The following is an 18737-nucleotide window of genomic DNA, read 5'->3' on the forward strand; positions in this document are numbered from 1 at the left end:
AATCTCCACCTCGCTGCACTCGCTGGACAGTGTGTCTGAGGCGTTCAGCCTGACCTGGTTGCCTCCAAACACGTCTCCGACGATTGTCTGATTGAAGGCATATGCGACACTCATCGGTGAAGAGAACGTGATACCAATACTGAGCGGTCCATTCGGCATGTTGTTGGGCCCACCTGTACCGCGCTGCGTGGTGTCGTGGTTGCAAAGATGAACCTCGCCATGGACGTCGGGAGTGAAGTTGCGCATCATGCAGACTATTACGCACAGTTTGAGTCATAACACGACTTCCTGTGGCTGCACGAAAAGCATTATTCAACATGGTGGCGTTACTGTGAGAGTTCCTCCGAGCCATAAACGTAGGTAGCGGTCACCCACTGCAGTAGTAGCCCTTGGGCGGCCTGAGCGAGGCATGTCATCGACAGTTCCTGTCTCTATGTATCTCCTCCATGTCCGAACAACATGGCTTTGATTCACTCAGAGACGCCTGGACACTTCCCCTGTTGAGAGCCCTTCCTGGAACAAAGTAACAATGCGGACGGTATCGGACCGCGGAATTGACCGTCTAGACATGGTTAAACTACAGACAACATGAGCCGTGTACCTCCATCTTGGTGGAATGACTGGAACTGATCGGCTTTAGGACCCCCTCCGTCTAATAAGCGCTGCTCATGCATGGTTGTTTACATCTTTTGGCGGGTTTAGTGACATCTCTGAACAGTCAAAGGGACTGTGTCTGTGATACAATATCCACAGTCAACGTCTATGTTCAAGAGTTCTGGGAACCAGGGTGATAAAAAACATTTTTTGATGTGTGTATGTAAGGAAAGATAGTGGAATCAGAATTGAGCCCTGTAGGAGTACATTTGTGATTTTTATCCCAGTCACTAAAATTTTCAACCTTTCCGACATTGAACTATTCAACAAAACCCTTTGCATTCTGTTTGTCAAGTTTGATTCAGATCAGCTATGTTTCAAGCCATCAGTTGCATAAAAATGAATTTTTCTACGAGCGTATCAGGATATACACAATCGAAGGCCTTGGAAAGGTCACAAAAGGTACCAACTACCGATATATTATTATTTAAGGCTTGTACTATTTGATAAGTGAATGTATAAATAGCATTGTCAGTCGAGCAAGTTTTCTGGAATCAAACTGTGATATGCTACGAAAAATTACTTTTTCTAATATTTTGGAAAAGGATGTCAGTAAGGAAATTGGGCGATACCTGTTTAAGTCTGTCTTGTCACATTCCCTATGAAGTAGTTTAATAAATACATATTTTAACCTGTCTGGAAACATTTCCTGTGGCAGTCATGCAGTACGTATGTCACTAATGACAGTCCTTATTAAGTTGGAACGTTTCAGAATTCTGTTTGAAATACCATTAAACTCATAAGAGCTTTTGTTTTTCAGAGAGCAAAGTATGGATTTAAGACAAACCTAAACACTCAGGTTTGTCGAGAGTACGTAACTTTTGTAGAAGACACAGTATTTGCAGGTTAGTAGAAAGCACTATGTTCAGCAACGACGGTTATGCTACGCTAAGCTGCAGGCGTTATAGTATGAGTTCCATTTTTCGTCTTCTGGATGAAATGGGACGAATGGTGATGATGGTTACTGTTCTTGCTTGATGAGCTGCTGTTGTTCCAGAATTTGCATCTGAAGTAGCAATAGTTGATTTCGTTGTTCATCTTGCTGTGCCTGCTGTTGCATTTGGAGTTGCAGCTGTTGCTGCCACAGTTTCTTGAATTCCGATTTCATGATCCCTCGGCTTAGTCTGTTATCCCCACACGAACGTTAATTTCGAGTCCTGATCGCCAACTTGCTAGTGTTACAGTGCAGCATACTCGTTATTACACATATAATATGGATACACTGTAATCACTTGATATTTCATAATTCTAGTCCGTGTGGGTTGGAGATAAGTTGTAGAGCACACCAAAAGAGTGACTGAGATCGTCCAGGATCAAGCAAATCTATCAATAAATCGTAGCGCAGCAATACAAACACATTCCACATGAAATCCAGTAAACTACCAAGACACGGACATACGGCGTTAAGTGACATAGAGACAACAGGATTCGAAGTGTCTTGCAGACGTTCGGCGTTGGAATTTTATCTCCAGCTGGATTCGAAGTGTCTTGCAGCCGCCCGGTGGTGGAATTTTATCTCCGGCTGGAACCTCCTGCTCTCCGCTGGAGGAGTCGATGATAACGGACATCGCAGGTTATCGATGTCGCTGTCGAATGCCAGAGATATAGCATGTATCATAGGTGAATTGCACATTATAACGCGATTCTTGTAGGAGAGCGCTGTGGTAACTTCTTGCTTACAGTACTTGTGAGACGTCGTAGTTTTGGGCCTTATATTTCAGATGCCAACTAATTTAAATTATACTAAAGTTGCGTGTAACATCACAACTTTTGTTCTCAATGACAGCAGCGACACTGCACGGCAGACTAATTCACGGCAGTTCAATCGCTGCTCACAAATCGCTGGATCCAAGCTGCGCACATCTCGCTACTTGGCGTCTCAGTCTTATTAATTGACCTGAGATAAGCTGACCCGAGGGCCACACAAGGATCCTTATAAACACGGCATTATACGTGGAATGTCCCTCAAACCTGACACAATGTGGGACCAAATGGATCAGAAGTGAACAGACGCATTTATTTGGACAGTAGGTTTCTACAACGTTCACCGGAGAAGAACTACGGCAGACGATCAGCAGTCTGATTCTAATCGCTAATTATCGTTCAGAGGAGAATATTTTCACTGCCTGTCTTCAGGGCACGCACATAGAAAGCGGGGTGTATTACGTACGGCATGGGGTTTTCGACACTCGTATTCTGTCATTGGCATGTACAAACGTGTTTTCTGACATCCAGTGACGATGTCTCTGCGCCCAAGCTTATCTTAGTGGTCTGTGACGTGTCACGAGCAGAGGTACGCGTGTGAGGCGGTGACTTTTCTACAACACAGTGAGGAACTGGTTCTGCATAATATGCATACTCCCTTGTTGTTGCTGTCTGGCTTTGAAGTACTGAGTGATTTGTTGCATAATGGCCTGTCTATTAGCTGTTATAATTGCGATAGTCGATGACAGCCTTCGTCATCAACCTGCTGTTGCCCACTTCAGTTGACTCTGCAGACGGCGGCGTTCCTGTAGTCGAATTACTCACGGTACACCCTTGTCACGATGGTACATTAAAAGCTCAGTGCTCGCACGGCCAGGATCAAGTTCCCATACGATCGAACCCTCTATCTGGCTGCGATAAATTGCGCTGATAAAGCAGCTCTTGCCCATCCCTGTCTAGACTGCCATTCCGACTGGCAGTACAGGTTTGATGACGTTCTAACCAAGTGACTCCCCAAAATATCCCATTTGATGTGGCAGCAGCGGACACACTTCTTAACACAAGAATTCTCTCTAATTCAGTAGTTAATGGTATAATCGTTAGGTCTGACTGTGTACATGTCTCCTTTTTATTATTAAAGCTGGATTTGTATACTGTAACAAGCAGCCATTCACTCTTTCGGTCGCCGTGGTAGAGGAGAGCTGTTACTAGCAGCGCAGCGACCTGTGAACTTGCTATCTAGAACCTTCACTATTCATTTCATATGTTGTGAATGGCCTTCAGCCTACCTATCCTTTAATAGGAGAATGCAGATATTGCGTTGTCTTGCGATAAGAAAACGTGGTTATTAAAGACTTTTTCTAGTCGCCTCACAACAAGCACATTGGGCTATATCGCGAACTAAGCGTTTTGTGAGTCCATTATTTTCCTTGATCAAATGGTTCAAATGGCTCTGAGAACTATGGGACTTAACTTCTGAGGTCATCAGTCCCCTAGAACTTAGAACTACTTAAACCTAACTAACCTAAAGACATCACTCACATCCATGCCCGAGGCAGGATTCGAACCTGCGACCGTAGCGGTCGCGAGGTTCCAGACTTTTCCGTAATCACCTTTGTTCTATGCGTTAATTACCTTTTAAAACTAAAACCACAGTTTGGCCCTATTATGGTTGAGAAATTGTAATAGGTGATGATTGCGAGCCTGTACATGTTTAACGGTCGACTAAAAATTCAAAGTTCGTTCAGGCCAACGTGGACACCCTTGTTTCTTATATACTTTCTTTATGACATCTTATACTTCCTCTCCATATCTTTTCCTGGTGCTTTCGTAATTATATATGATGTATAACTTTGTCTGGCGTGCGCCTTGGTATCACGTAGTCAGGCATTGCGCAGTTTCAGCTATGCCCATGTAAACTTACTTTGTCTGTAATTGGAGCCCACATTAATTTTGGTGATTCTGTTTACGACATAGTGATTTAAACAAGACTGATTGACGGTTTCTTTAACTCAAACCAATAATTTTCCGCATATTCCCTCCCACGGTACTCCAAGCTCGTAATAACACGTTTGCAGCAGTTAACGCTACGTTTATCGCAAGCAGCACTAAAAATGTATTTTCTTTCAGCACGTAAGTTAATTTTTTTCCTTGTACCCATCACCATCCGGACAAACGCCTTAAGCAATTTAGGAAATTCACGATGACCCTAATCAGGATTGCCGGCCGGAATTTGAGCTGCTCAGTGTCTTACTATTGTGCCACCTCAGCCGCTTTTACGACGGAACTAAGAAACACAGTTTAGGAACGATAGTACAACGAGTCTGTGTGAGACGATTATATCGTAGTTACCACACTTGGTACTTCGTGCTTCTTATAGCTCACCGTGAGCGCCTATATACTTCGACGAATAATAGGCATTTTACGGAGCGTGTGAAGAGTACATGAAAATCTCAAAATATTTATCTTTGGCAGTGATGTGTCATCGAACTTTCAGATCTGTATTATAGTCCACATGTGTGTTTGAGCAAGAAAATCTATACATATTATAAAAATGTATGTATTTGTGTGTGTTCAATCTCTCCTTCTAATCTTCTGGATCGATTTCGAATCCCTGGATGGGTGGGTAAGCGTAACACGCGACGCCTGAATTCCCAGACTTCATTCATCCAATATTGCAGAATGAGAGCGTTTAGCGGTTTCCAACATAATCTCAAACTTTTACGAATTTTTTCTCGCTGACATCCCCTACCAAAGACGAAAGGAAAATTTTTTATCACTTTCTACTTTCCCACTGTTCATGCAGTAAAAGTACCGGATGAGACCTGACATTATAATTTATTACTTATTAACTACTGACTGTATTCGCAATAAATTTCGCAGACATTGCGTACAAAATTATTGTACGACACGTAGTTCGGGAGATATGACGTCACTGACATTGAGCACAAGACCAGACGATGCGTGGTACGGGCGTGGCCGCACAGCTATAAATAAATTCCTAGGCAACGCCGGGATTCTCCGCTAGTAAAAAAATAGGCATTCCTAATTATTGCTTCTTAACGGTAGTACTTACGTGAATCCCTTATAGAGGTTACACATGGCTTCGGACAGGATGACGTCAGTTGCTTAGGAATACGACGAGACGTTTGAATATGTAACGCAGAGAACCACTCAAGTTAGAATACGGAATTGTTACTCGCTCATGCTTACTCCAACAGAAATTGTCAAAAGCTGTACGACTCATCCAACAGTCTGTACTCAACAGTATTCAGTCATCGAAAATTATAGCAGCATTTAGATGAAATTACCCAGCTGTGCAACATGTATAACATCATAACATCAAAATTAATTTGGCTAAAAGCCAAGGCACTTATTTTATGGTTAAGCACAATCTTTCTGACCACCAACTCTCCGTTGGTGGCCGGGATTTGCTTTTTCGTAATGCGTTAACATATTTAGACCTACAAACAGATCTACGATTTACCTGGGACAAAGACATAGTCAGTTCTACAGATAAATGTTGCGCTCTCTTATTTCGACTGAACCCTCTCGTTATAGGTCAAGGAGTAATCATGCACTGTAAATTGCGACTCTGGCGCCGGTTCGCACTTCCAGTCACCTTGTATGGCACGGAACTGTGTCCAGTAGCATTAGTATACCAACCTCCAAGAAAATAAGCCTTCCACATAATAACTCGAGCTGGCAGGTACGACCCCAACACACACGTTTAAGAACAGTCAGGACAACTCAATACCTGCTCTGTTATTTAGGACAAATTAATTAAATTTTCTGAACAGCCACTAACTTTATGCCTGTTTCGCATCCAAAATTTAGGCAATAAATCCCCTGTAGCTTCGCATAAACGGCCCATACTGACCGTAACAGGACACTTTAGGGATTAAAACAAAGAAACCACACACACATATATATTGTGCGCATCTTCACGAACACGGTAAACATTTGTGCCACCACAAAAAGGTACCAACGTCAGACGATATCGATAGTGGATATTGTCACGTAGAAGCAGGCGTAAGTAGATGAATGACGAACACTAACTTCACTTAACGAAGGTTTATTCAGCACTTGCACATACAAGAGCGTGGAGCGAACTGCCTCCGGCCAGAACACATACGGTATATATACAGCTACAGAACATTCCAGTACAATGATTCTTGCCATTTGTGAATACTTCTAGAATGTACTCGAACCGAATATAGAAATTAAAATTTTACAGTTCAGGTGAATTTTGAACTGACGACGCTCCATGCAACAGTCTAGTATCAGAACCAGTACACTACGGCGACTGTGCTACTCAGCTTCTTCTGCGACATTGCTCCCTCCTTAAGAGAACAGCGTCTCGGTCTTACGTCCTCCTAGTCCGGGAACGAGTCATCGGTCCTGCATACTCCGACTCCCGATGATGGATGTTCGCCCTGGCGGTGATCATCTTAGAACTTCCCTTCCGCTACGTTCTTCGTTTCCTTTCCACTTGTTGCCTGTCGCTTGAGCTTAGAATTTACCCTGGGTTGCAGGATCCTTATAGGGCTTCATTCAAAGGACGTGGACCGTATCTCTGATCTTTCGTCGTCTTGTGCCGGGGTCGAAATCTTCAACTTCATAAGTAACATGAGACAACTGTCTTACAACCTTATAAGGCCCAAAGTAGAGCTGAGGAGCTTCTCAGAGAGACCAACCTTCCGAACACAAGTGAAGATCCAGACGAGGTCACCAGGCTGGTAAACAACAGGGCGTTGGCTCGCGTCAGACCGTCGGCGATCGTTTTCTTGAGCCTGCAGCGTGCGGAGTAGAGCAACTGCCGAGCTTCCTCAGCTCTGATTAACACCTGGGCGATGTAATCGTCGTCTACGTCATCAGGATGTAACGGAAACACTGTGTCCATCGTCGTCGTCGCCTCACGCCCATGCAGCAGGAAAAATGGCGTAAATCCTGTGGTGTCTTGTTTGGAGGTGTTGTAGGCAAACGCCACTGAAGGTAGCACCTCATTCCTGTTGTTCTGCTCAACAATGACGAACACTGATAGCATATCGGCCAAGGTCTTATTAAGGCGTTCAGTAAGCCCGTTAGTTTGCGGATGGTAGGCAGTTGTCATGTGATGAGTAATGTTGCACCGACGGTTTATCTCTGTCACAAGATTCGATTGAAAAACTTTCCCTCGATCCGTAATTAACGACCTTGGGGCACCGTGTTTTAATACAATGTATTCTACGATGAATTTGGCTACCTCGAGTGCTTCGGCTGTTCTCACGGCTTTTGTAATGGCATAGCGTGTGAGATAATCAGTGTAAACAATAATCCATCTATTGCCATTAGCAGATATTCGAAATCGTCCGAGGAGGTCAATCCCAATACAATGGAAAGGCGTTTCGGCTGGTGGAATTGGTATGAGTCGGCCAGGTGGTTTCTGAGGAACAGCCTTTCTCCTCTGGCACTCTCGACAGTGCGACACATAGTGACGGACACTCCTAAATAAAACCGGCCAGAAAAATCTCTTGCGGATCCTAAATGACCGGCCTCAGGTGTGTCATGCAATTCCTGAGAATATCTAAGCGCATGTGCTTAGGAATCACTGTAGCCACCTGTTTCCAAACGGATTAAAGTTTTTCTTGCAAAGCAATCCATTAACTACCTTAAATTGTCCTTTCACATCCTCTGACTGATTTAAGGCAAGCATAATTTGAGATATCTTGGCGTCCTTCCGCTGCTCAGCAGAGAGATGCTGGAGGGCAGCGAGACAGTCACTATCTTCATCAAAGTCTTGATGGTCTTGCACAGGGTTTCTTGAGAGACAGTCGTCATCTTGGTGTTTTCGTCCACTTTTGTACACTATGGTAATGTCATACTGTTGAAGATGTAGTGACCACCTGGCGAGTCTTCCTGTTGGAACCTTAAGACCTGTCAACTAACAAAGCGAATGATGGTCTGTAACAACTGTGAAAGGCCTTCCATAGAGACACTGTCGAAATTTGCACATGGCCCAGACCACAGCAAGACATTCTCTTCCTGTAGTTGAGTAGTTTCTCTCGGCTTTTGTAAGTGTCCTAGAAGCATACGCTATAACCTTCTCTTTTTTACCCAAAATCTGTACCAGAACAGCACCGATCCCATACCCACTGGCATGTGTGTAGTTCTGTAGGTGCTCTCTCATCATACAGACGAAGTACAGGGTCAGCCGTCAGAGCTTTTCGCAGCACATCGAAAGAATCTTGTTGAGTACCACCCCAGATAAATTTAGCATCGGCTGTTAACAACTCTTGGAGTGGCCTGGATTTGATACAAAAGTCTTTGATAAAACGACGGTAATAAGAAAATAATCCGAGGAAGCTTCTCACATCTCGAATACTTTTAAGAATAGGAAATTCCGTTATAGATCTCACCTTTTTGGGTCTGGTCGTACACCTTCGTTTGACACAAGGTGACCAAGTATTTATTTTCTTTTGCTCCAAAGAGACACTTTCTTGGTTTAAGTTTTAGTCCGGCTTGTTGGAGACACTTAAGAACGGCCCTCAGTCTTTTTATATGTTCATCAAATGTCTCTGAGAACACTATAATGTCATCTAAATAATAAAGACGCATCGTCCACTTCAGGTGACTTAGAAGATTACCATCATCCGTTCAAAAGTTGTTGGTGCATTACACAAACCAAACGGCATTACCTTAAATTCATACAGGCCCTCAGGGGTGATGAATGCAGTTTGCTCACGATCAGCCTCATCGACTTCGATTTGCCAGTATCCCGAATACCTGTCCACGGTTGAGAAAAACTTAGCCCCCTTCAGACAATCTAGTGTATCGTCAATTCGTGGAAGATGGTAAACGTCCTTTTTAGTTATCTTATTAAGCTTCCTGTAATCAACACAAAAGCGCCAACTGCCATCCTTCTTCCTGTCGAGAACCATTGATGACGACCATGGCCTCTGCGAAGGCTTAATGATGTCATTCTTCATCATTTACTCTTCCTCGTCTCGAATTATTCGACATTGTGTTGCTGACTCACGGTATGCTCTCTGGCTTATTGGTTGATGGTCTCCAGTGCTAATCCGTTGCTTCACCGTTGATTTGTCTAATTTGCTCTTCACCTGTGGATTGAAGCATTCAGAGAACTCTTGAAAGATGGCAAGTAGCTTCTTCTGTTGTTCCTTAGTGAGATCTGGTGATAGTCGAGCTGGAAGATCTTGTCTCGGCATGGGAGGTTTCTATGACGCTCAGCTGTTCTGCAATTAACGGCTCAGCGTTTGCTACGCACATGCGTCTTGGAAGGATCTGCGGACCTCGGCGACAGTTAACTATCCACGATTCACCGAATCCGTTCTTAAACGAGACGACAGAGGCTGGGATGACCAAGTTATTAAAAAAAAAAAAAAAGTGGCTTTGAGCACTATGGGACTTAACATCTGTGGTCATCGGTCCCCTAGAACTTAGAACTACTTAAACCTATCTAACCTAAAGACATCACACACATCCATGCCCGAGGCAGGATTCGAACCTGCGACCGTAGCAGTCACGCGGTTCCGAACTGAGCGCCTAGAACCGCGAGACCACCGCGGCCGGCTGACCAAGTTATTCTTCAGTGGTATGCTTCTCATACATTCCACTACAAGATCCATGGGTTGATGCATGGCATGACACATGACAGTTACTTTTCTAGCGCCGACTGCAGGAATGATCACTTCATCCAGCACACAGTCTCCACACACTCGGATGCGCATATTCCTGTCCACAGTATCTCATGTCGTCTATCATAATCTTCAGGCGACCACAATCTATAATTTATTGAGAAACTTTCAAAAAGTCCCTTCCGAGAATTACGTCATGGCTGCACTCTTGTAAGATGATGAACTCTAAGGGCTGTGTATGGCCACCTATATCCACACGAATGACACATCTTCCTGTAGGTTTTACATATTTTCCATTAGCCACCTTCAGCAGAGATGTTTTGCTTCGATGAATACAGTTTTCTGCAACTGGCGACGGTATTTCTGCGAAATGACTGAATATAATGCTCCAGAGTCCACAAAAGCTTGGGCTGGCCGGCCATCCATGAGGATATCGACAAAGTTTCCTACCTTTTTGTAGTGATCGACGGCGGAGGATTTTTCTCTTCGGCGGCCTCACCTCCAAGGAAGGTCACACCCTTTAGTTTTCCAGGTTGCGGCGGCTAGGTGATCGGCTGGAGCTTTTAAACGGCGATAGAGACCTTGATCGGTGTGTTGGGGAGCGTCCTCTCCAACTGCTAGCTTGCGGCGATGCCTACCTACGTCATCCTGCACCCACATCTTCTAGTTCATCTTCGTCGCCCCGGAGTTGACGTCGGCTAAGATCACTTTGCTGTCTTCTAGCGCGGGTGTCTCAAATGTCCGCCGTCTTTCTCGACAATAGCGCACCACATGTCCCGGTCGTCCGCAGTGGAAACATACTGGTTGATTGTCCTGGGTCTTCCAGACGTTAGTCTATCCTTGGTGCCCAAACAGGTTCCTCATGCAGCATTGTAGGAACGTAACTCTGCCTGGGTCTTGACTTTTTCACCGTTTCAAATGGAAATGAAGGACGAGAGATTGGGTTCAATGTCTGTTCCACTTCCTCACTTGTGACCTCTTGAAGCGTCTCGGTTTTTTGCTCGCCGTGCAATCCAAGTGCCTTCTAAACTTCCTCTCTCATTATCTGACGAAGAACACTTGTGAAATCAAAAATGTTCAAATGTGTGTGAAATCCTATGGGACTTAATTGTTAAGGTCATCAGCCCCTAAGGTTACGCACTACATAACATAAATTATCCAAAGGACGAACATACACACACCCATGCCCGAGGGAGGACTCGAACCTCCACCGGGTTCAGTCGCACAGTCCATGACTGCAGTGCCTTAGACTGCTCGGCTAATCCCGCGCGGCTGAAAAATCAGTTTCTTCCTCCATCACAGACATCGATACGACGTTTGGAAGCCGTTCAAACTTCGTGCATGTAATTCTTTTTTGATGCATTGTCTAGATATACTAGCACCATTTTATAAACTCGTGTGCTGTCGAAACCTCCTTCAGGAGTAGGGCTTGATACATGTCCTCAGCAACACCCTTCATGAGATGTGCAACCTTATCTTCCTCCTTCATTCTAGGATCCACTATTTTACACAGCTCCAAGACGTCTTGAATGTAGGTTGGTGTCGTTTCTCCTGGACGCTGTGCCCTGCACTTAAATTTATCTTCCGCCTTGCTCTTCTGTCGTTGTGTGTCGCCGAAATACTTGCGCAGTTTCGCCTGAAATACTTCCCAGCTTGGGAACTTCTCGTTTTTCTCATACCATTGCTTGGCAGTGCCCTTCAAGTAGAAAAATACGTTAGCCAAACACACGGTGTCATCCCATTTGTTAAATTTGGCTCTACGCTCATATACCTTCAGCCGCTTGTTTGGATCTTGGCCATTGTCACTAGAGAACACGGAAGGATGTCTCATGTGGTGGCACACAGTTGCTGTCATCGTAACGTCCTCTTCTTCTTCTGTCTCCGATAGATTGCGATCCGTTGAATATGGCTCGAAATCGGGTTTCTCGCCACGTAAAGGCGGCTCTGTCGTGGCCTGATGAGAGCCACTGTGTCGTCGATGATGTGCGGTATCACAAGTTTCAATACCCAGCGTCTCCACCAGAATAATGTCACGTAGAAGAAGGTGTAATTAGATGAATGACGAACACTAACTTCACTTAACGAAGGTTTATTCAGCACTTGCACATACAAGAGCGCCGAGCGAACTGCCTCCAGCCATTTTTTTTTCTTTATTGTTATTTTAAAACCTGTAAGACAGGCAGGCTGTCAGCAGCATGCTACGCTGCTCTTCAGTCATAGAATAGACAATGAGAAAACAACAGAAAGAATACACGTAAGTTACATAACGGTGGGTAATAAAACAGTAGACACATAAGTACAAACACGGAGCCGTTCACACTCGACGATAATCCACACTACAAACTGTTGACACGACGCACAAGCACTGAAGATGGCGATGGCACAGGTGAACGATGGAGTGTGACGGTGAACACTGAACGCTAAACACGACGGCACACACGAGACACTAATGGCGATGATCTCCGGCGCGCGAATGTCCACGTAGCGTGTGCGAGTCCGGGGACCTGCCAAGAGGCGAAGAAGGGTGAGGGGGGGGGGGGGGGGGGGGGAGAACAAAGATACCAATGGCTGAGGAGATGGGAGGAGGAGTGCCTCCAGCCAGAACACATACTGTATATATATAGCTACAGAACATTCCAGTATAATGATTCTTGCCATTGGTGGATACTTCTAGAATGTACTCGAACCGAATATAGAAATTAAAATTGTACAGTTCAGGTGAGTTTTGAACTCACTACGCTCCATGCAACAGTCTAGCATCGTAACCAGTACACTACGGCGACTGCGCTACGCAGCTTCTTCTTCGATAATATTAATTACCAACGGATGTGGTAGCATTAATTCTAAGGGCAGGATTCCAAGCAGAATTTAAGCAAATGTCTCCGTCTTTAATCATATAGTCATTTAATAATTTAATTTCAATTGGGTCCTTAATAACACTGTCCGAAAAACTTGAAATACATGCCGTGTTCTGCCCCATAGAATGACTGGATAGAATGACTGGTGCAATAGCACATTCGCCGGGCTGTTCTGTGCGTGTGTGATTCTTAAGCTAACATCCGTCGTTTAAGTCGGACTGTGACTACTATCAGCGTGAAGGTATAAATCGGTGTGAGTAGACTTTCTGTAAAGGGCCCGGCCCAACGTACGGTCGACCTTCCTCTTGACCAACAAAGGGAAGGCAGTCATCCTTTTCCACCTCCACTGTGAAGCGAATATTCGGATGAACTGTGCTTAGATGTTCTAAAAAGATTCTCACTTTCATGAGCCTAAAGACAAAAGCCTCGTGTATATATCTCGAAAAACAAGCAAGCTTCAGTGCCACCATCACCAGAGTATGTTCCTCGAAATGTTCCACTGGCAGATTGTCAACAATAATTAACAAAATGTTCCCCATCGAAACTCCATTTCTGTTCACAGGACTGATCATTGAATAAAAAGTAAGTAGAAGTGAACACATATCGAAATAGGTTCGTTAATGCAACACCAAACCTAACCTCAGTTAACCATGACAAATCAGACAGAAGAACGCGATTGCATATTGAGATTTTAAATTTACTTGCAGAGAGTTCTCTGGTTGCATTCTTGCCCTGAAAATGACGTATTGTGCACCAGTCGAAATACCAGCTATTGTCTAAGGCGTCACCCGGCTGCATTTCCGTAAGTAGTTTGGACGTTTTATTCACATGTTTCACATGTCTGGGTTAAACGAGCCATTCCCGAAGCGCCTATTTATAGACGGAACTAGCGGAATTTGAAGTCATTGGGGAACAGAGAAATATCATTCAGACTGGGTGATGCCATTGAAGATAGTGGCAGGAGCATCACCGACGAAGAGCCTGTAGAGCTGTGAACGGTGTGACAGACGAGGCACGTACCTGTAGATGAGCTTCCGGCGAACGGAGCGCTTAAAGAATCCGCTGCAGCCGTTGCAGGCGAGGATGCCGTAGTGCTTGCCCGAGCTGGTGTCGCCGCAGACGACGCAGGTGAGGCCGAGCGCCGCCTTGCCCGGCTTGCAGGGCCCCAGCAGGTAGCTGGGCGGCGGGCCCGGCGGCGGCTGCTGCTGCGGGGGCGGCGCGGGCGGCCCCGGAGGCTGGTCGGCCCCCGCGGAGGCGGGCGGCGCCAGGCACAGCGCGAGCGGCGGCGGCGAGTAGACGCCGGCTGCGTGCGCCGCGTGCACCGCGGCCGCGTGGGCGGCGTGGGCGGCGTGGGCGGCGGCGGCGTGGGCGGCCACCTGCGCCGACACGGAGGCCGAGGCCGCGGCCGCGCCTGCGGGGCTCGGCGACCGCCCTCCGTCTGCGCACCAAACACGCGACATGCGCTCATGCAGCAGCGCCGGTACCGAAGGGCAAAGCTCAATGCGCGGCATTCGGGCGTGGAATGACCACTCTTTGTGATCCTGGCCGTACTTCCAGTCTTCTCCGCGTAGTAACAAGACATCAACAAGGTGTTAAGCGGCTTAATGGTAAGGAAAGAAAGACTCGCGTACTATAGTAGTCTGTCCTCGCGGACTAGGGTCAGCAGCATAATCGAAAACGGAACGGTTTTCTTCCCCCGTGCACAGTGGTCCCTTTACTCGCAGTGTGTGTAGTTGTATTGTGTGATGATGAGAGAGAGGATAGGTGACACCCTTCAAGCGGCTGCAGAGCATAACCTCTTCACCTCTGTATCAACAGTGTTCTTAGTCCATGACACAGTGCTGAGAGATACTGACGCGAAAGAACCTTTGATCACCAACTCTTCTCCCCTTGCCGGCGAAATACTGATGTTGACAATTTCATCCACCAGGATTCAAATGGACTACCTCTGAGTCGAGCGACATCGCGACAGAGACCTCATCTACGCTGGCAGAGGTGCAGCGGTTGCGATTGTGCATTGTGTATCGAACCAGGGACCTAGAAATGACGGAGAGACTTCGTCCCGCCGTAGCCCTCAGTGGGTCACAACCGCACAACAGGATACAGCAGTCCACTCAGCCCACCGCCGCCCCACACCCGAACCCGTGGTTATTGTGCGGTTCGGCCCCCCAGTGGGACTAAAAATCCGTGTAGCGCTGGAGTGTAGAAGCTACAAGTTTATCTAGGAGGAATAATCATCTCGAGCCACTGATTTCCGAGATTCCTTCGAAACATTGAAGGATATTGTTGGGATTAGTTTCTCTGAAGCTCTTGTCACAGCAAATTATTTCGTACTGTTTAATGTTTTGGAAGTCGATAAAATGTAGAACGTTGGAAGTAGTTATGGAGATAAGGTATTGTACACTCTGTTTCAAGGCGCACAGAAAATTTGTTGAAGAAGAATGTACACGAATAGTCTCCAGTTAAGTAATGTACTGTAATCGTCAGGACTGTATGATGTTTCATTTGAAGTTTCAACAATGTATATCTTTCACAGAGGAGCTTTCCATCAATAGGTATGACATGAAACTATTGTTGATTTATTCTTTCTCACATTAAATCGTATCAGAGCTGTTTTATAGAGCGATACATTAAAAAAATGTCCTTGATAAGTGCGTATGTTCTGACAGACACCTGCTTGCCATATCGGGACACTGAACATCACGTCTGAATGTGATATTGTCGACTGTAAGCTACGTGGGCCTGTTGCGTTATAAAGTCTCTTACAATAATGTATCTACATTTCCAGTGCAACAGATTTTATGTTTAGCTGGACGAAATACGTTTGACTACAGCATCAGGAATGTTCTTTTCGGTAGACGCAGCACACGCATTTTCTGTAAAGAGGTAAGATCCCACCTCCAAAAGACGGAAGAAGAGGCTATATTTGGACCGAATGGTATCATACACTTACATAACACTCACACACGGGTAGGTGTTAATCACCATTGTACGTTTGTCACTAATCATAAACACAGATTTTGACTCAGTGTTTGGTGTGTTCTTATCCTTTGTTACCAGATCCATCCCAGCGACTGCATGGACGAGCTTACTTTACCACTTTGTGACAACGACTGTCTGAACTATTCGAAAATGGATCCTCGGCATTAAGCTGCACCAGGTGGATCAGGCATGATTGGACCACAGTGCTTTTCAAGTTATACGTATACCGACTTTAAAGGTGATAACGTCAGTAGACTGTAGATGAAATGTTGAGGTTCATTACATTGACCTGCTTGGTTTCCAGACCTAATTGAACTGTATCGATAATTGTCGAGAGACGTGAAAACTCCAGTTAAGACATCAACGACGTGAAATAGTGTATCCATAACGTTTGTTCGGGTGTTCGTCTAGATCCAGGTGTCATCTTGTTGGTCTGCAGGTCTCTATACTAAGGTGTCGCCACAAATGGACTGTTGCCCATGGCCGACACTGCGCTTCTGCAATGCCGCTCACAAGGAGGTGGCCGCTTCGAATCCTGGTAGTTAAAGAACTTTCATAACCATCACGTGACTGACAGTGGGGTACAGTTGCTAGTGTACACTTTCGGATCACGAGAACTTGCGTCATTGCCCTTGTTTAAATATCGAACCTCTCTGACGTATCGCTTGGAAAGAAAGTGTGTGTACCTGTATAACGATGATGCGTCCTTCGGATGAGCAAGTTAAGCTGGAGGGCCTCTTAGTTTCTGTTCGAGGGAAGTAGGCTATGATTTACTTATTTATTCGTTTATTTCATCTGGTAACATAAGGGCGTTCAGGTTCTCTCTCTCGCATAATCAGACTTCTTCTGTGAGTAAACATTACAACTTGTATGGTACCTGTGCAATATAATAATAATAATAAAAATGATCATAATAATAATAATATTCATCTTGAGATTGAGCTCACTACTGTGTCCGTGTTTGCATGCAAATAAATTTTGTTACTGAATAGGTTCCGCCTTCAGCAAACACAATTTTTTTTCTTTTTGCCCAGACGTGTTTCGCTGAAGTAACATAATCACCTGTATTTTCTCTCTTGTTACCGCATGTTGTGGTTTTCTACTTGAGACAAACTATACAAAAAAAAAAAAGGTCGCTCACTTGGGTTTGCGTGTACGTAAAGACTGTCGAGGTGCACACATACCAGCGGGGTATAAGAATATTGCAGTAGCAATAGGTCTACATGTAGGTGTAGTTGTGAGTGAAGCACCCAGAAGACATAGCCGGCTGTCAAAGCAACTTCGTACACGTACACAGCATCCGAGGATTTGTATGTGATTAGAATTGCAATTCCCTGTGACAGATAGAACGGCAACCAGCGTCCATTACTGTTGTTCGTCTTTGGTGTTGTTACCATACCTGGTAGAATATACAGTATAAAGGGTGTGAACAGCGTCAGAAGTTGAGTGATCGCTGTGAAGGTCACGGAGTTAACACATACTATTGGGAGACAACGTTGTCAGCAAATGACTGATTCTGAAAGGGGGCCTCATTGTGGATCTCCATTTGACCGGCTCGTCGAATTGAGTAATGTCCATATTTTTGGGGGATTCGGATGCGCCAGTCGTCCGATGTTGGAATGCATAAGAACGTGAGGACAGGTATACCTGTCATTAAAGTTCTCCGACCGCCACAAGGGATGATCGCTGTTTTGTGCACCAGGCATATCGTAACTCTTTCACATCTTCGCTTACCATCCGACGGCAAGTAATGAACTCCCTGCAACATTCTATGTCATACCGCACACTACCAGCAGCCGGACTAAGGAATTACGGTCCCCGCGTAGGCTGACGTTAACACCACAACTCATATGGTTACATTTGAAGTGGTGCGGTGGTCAGGAAGCATGGACTGTTGTTGAATGGAATCATCTTGTGTTCGGTGATTGATGACTGCGGGAGTACCTCAACATCACGCAGACAGCTCATAGCGACACGTGCCATGTGTGGACAAGCATTGAAAAATGGTACCGCGATACTATCGCATGAGAAGAAATACATGAGGACGGAGGATGTCCATGACGTACCGTTCTGCCGTCATAGTTGCCTTAGTCAGTACCAGCCGTGACCTGAAGACATACCCGATGGCTCGCGAGACCGTGACGCCAGTAGTATCATCACGAAATAACGTCTACAAAATACTACTCGAAGACTGGTACCACTGCCCAGATCGCCGCCATACACTCCGACGGTGGTCATCTGGGATAGTGCAGAACTGCGATTCATCACTGAACACACTGCGGCAATGTTTCCCAGTCACGGCATCACTGCAAACACAGTCAATTGTGAAGTGGTGTTAACGGCATTCTACGCATTGGATGGTAATTTCCTGGTCCAACTGCTGCCTATCCCCGACCAACGGTGCGGGATGATACAGAATGTTGCAGGGCGTCCATTACTTGACCTCGGATGGCAGGTGAAGACGTGAACGGGTTAAAATGTGGTTGGTGCGATTCTCCCTTAAGGTTGTCGGACGTGGTCGACCGGAATTTCCATGGCGACTGTGCCTGCCTTGGCGTTCCCATGGAATTTAACATCGGGCCACTGCCCCTTATATACGATTGTCCCACAAATGTGGATATTGCACGACTCGACAAACCGACTAAATGTAGATCCACAATAAGGCCCGTTTCAAAGTCTGTCAGGTGTAGTTAAAGCTATGTCCAACGGCTACACGGCGTCTCTGTGTTCTTCACAATGATCAGCCAACATTTGACGATGTTCATGCCCATTATATACCTCACCAGGCCTGATAACAACACTAATGCACTCTGGTGACCGTTCTACTGTCACCGAGGATTACAACTCTAATATCCGCCGATGCTGTGTACGTCTGTAAAGTTAGATGAACATGACACCATGT

General features: G+C 45.5%; 1 protein-coding gene across 1 annotated transcript in view; it reads right to left on the minus strand.

The window, feature by feature from the left end:
• LOC126260532 (photoreceptor-specific nuclear receptor-like) overlaps nt 1-14364 on the minus strand; it is a 184925-nt gene extending 170561 nt beyond the window's left edge. Inside the window, exon 1 of the mRNA XM_049957865.1 lies at nt 13874-14364. Coding sequence (XP_049813822.1) covers nt 13874-14364 — 491 coding nt within the window. The remainder of the gene's footprint in view (nt 1-13873) is intronic.
• Between the last annotated feature and the right edge of the window lie 4373 nt (nt 14365-18737).

The sequence above is a fragment of the Schistocerca nitens genome, chromosome 5 (assembly GCF_023898315.1).
Source record: "Schistocerca nitens isolate TAMUIC-IGC-003100 chromosome 5, iqSchNite1.1, whole genome shotgun sequence".
NCBI classification, from domain to species: Eukaryota; Metazoa; Arthropoda; class Insecta; order Orthoptera; family Acrididae; genus Schistocerca; species Schistocerca nitens.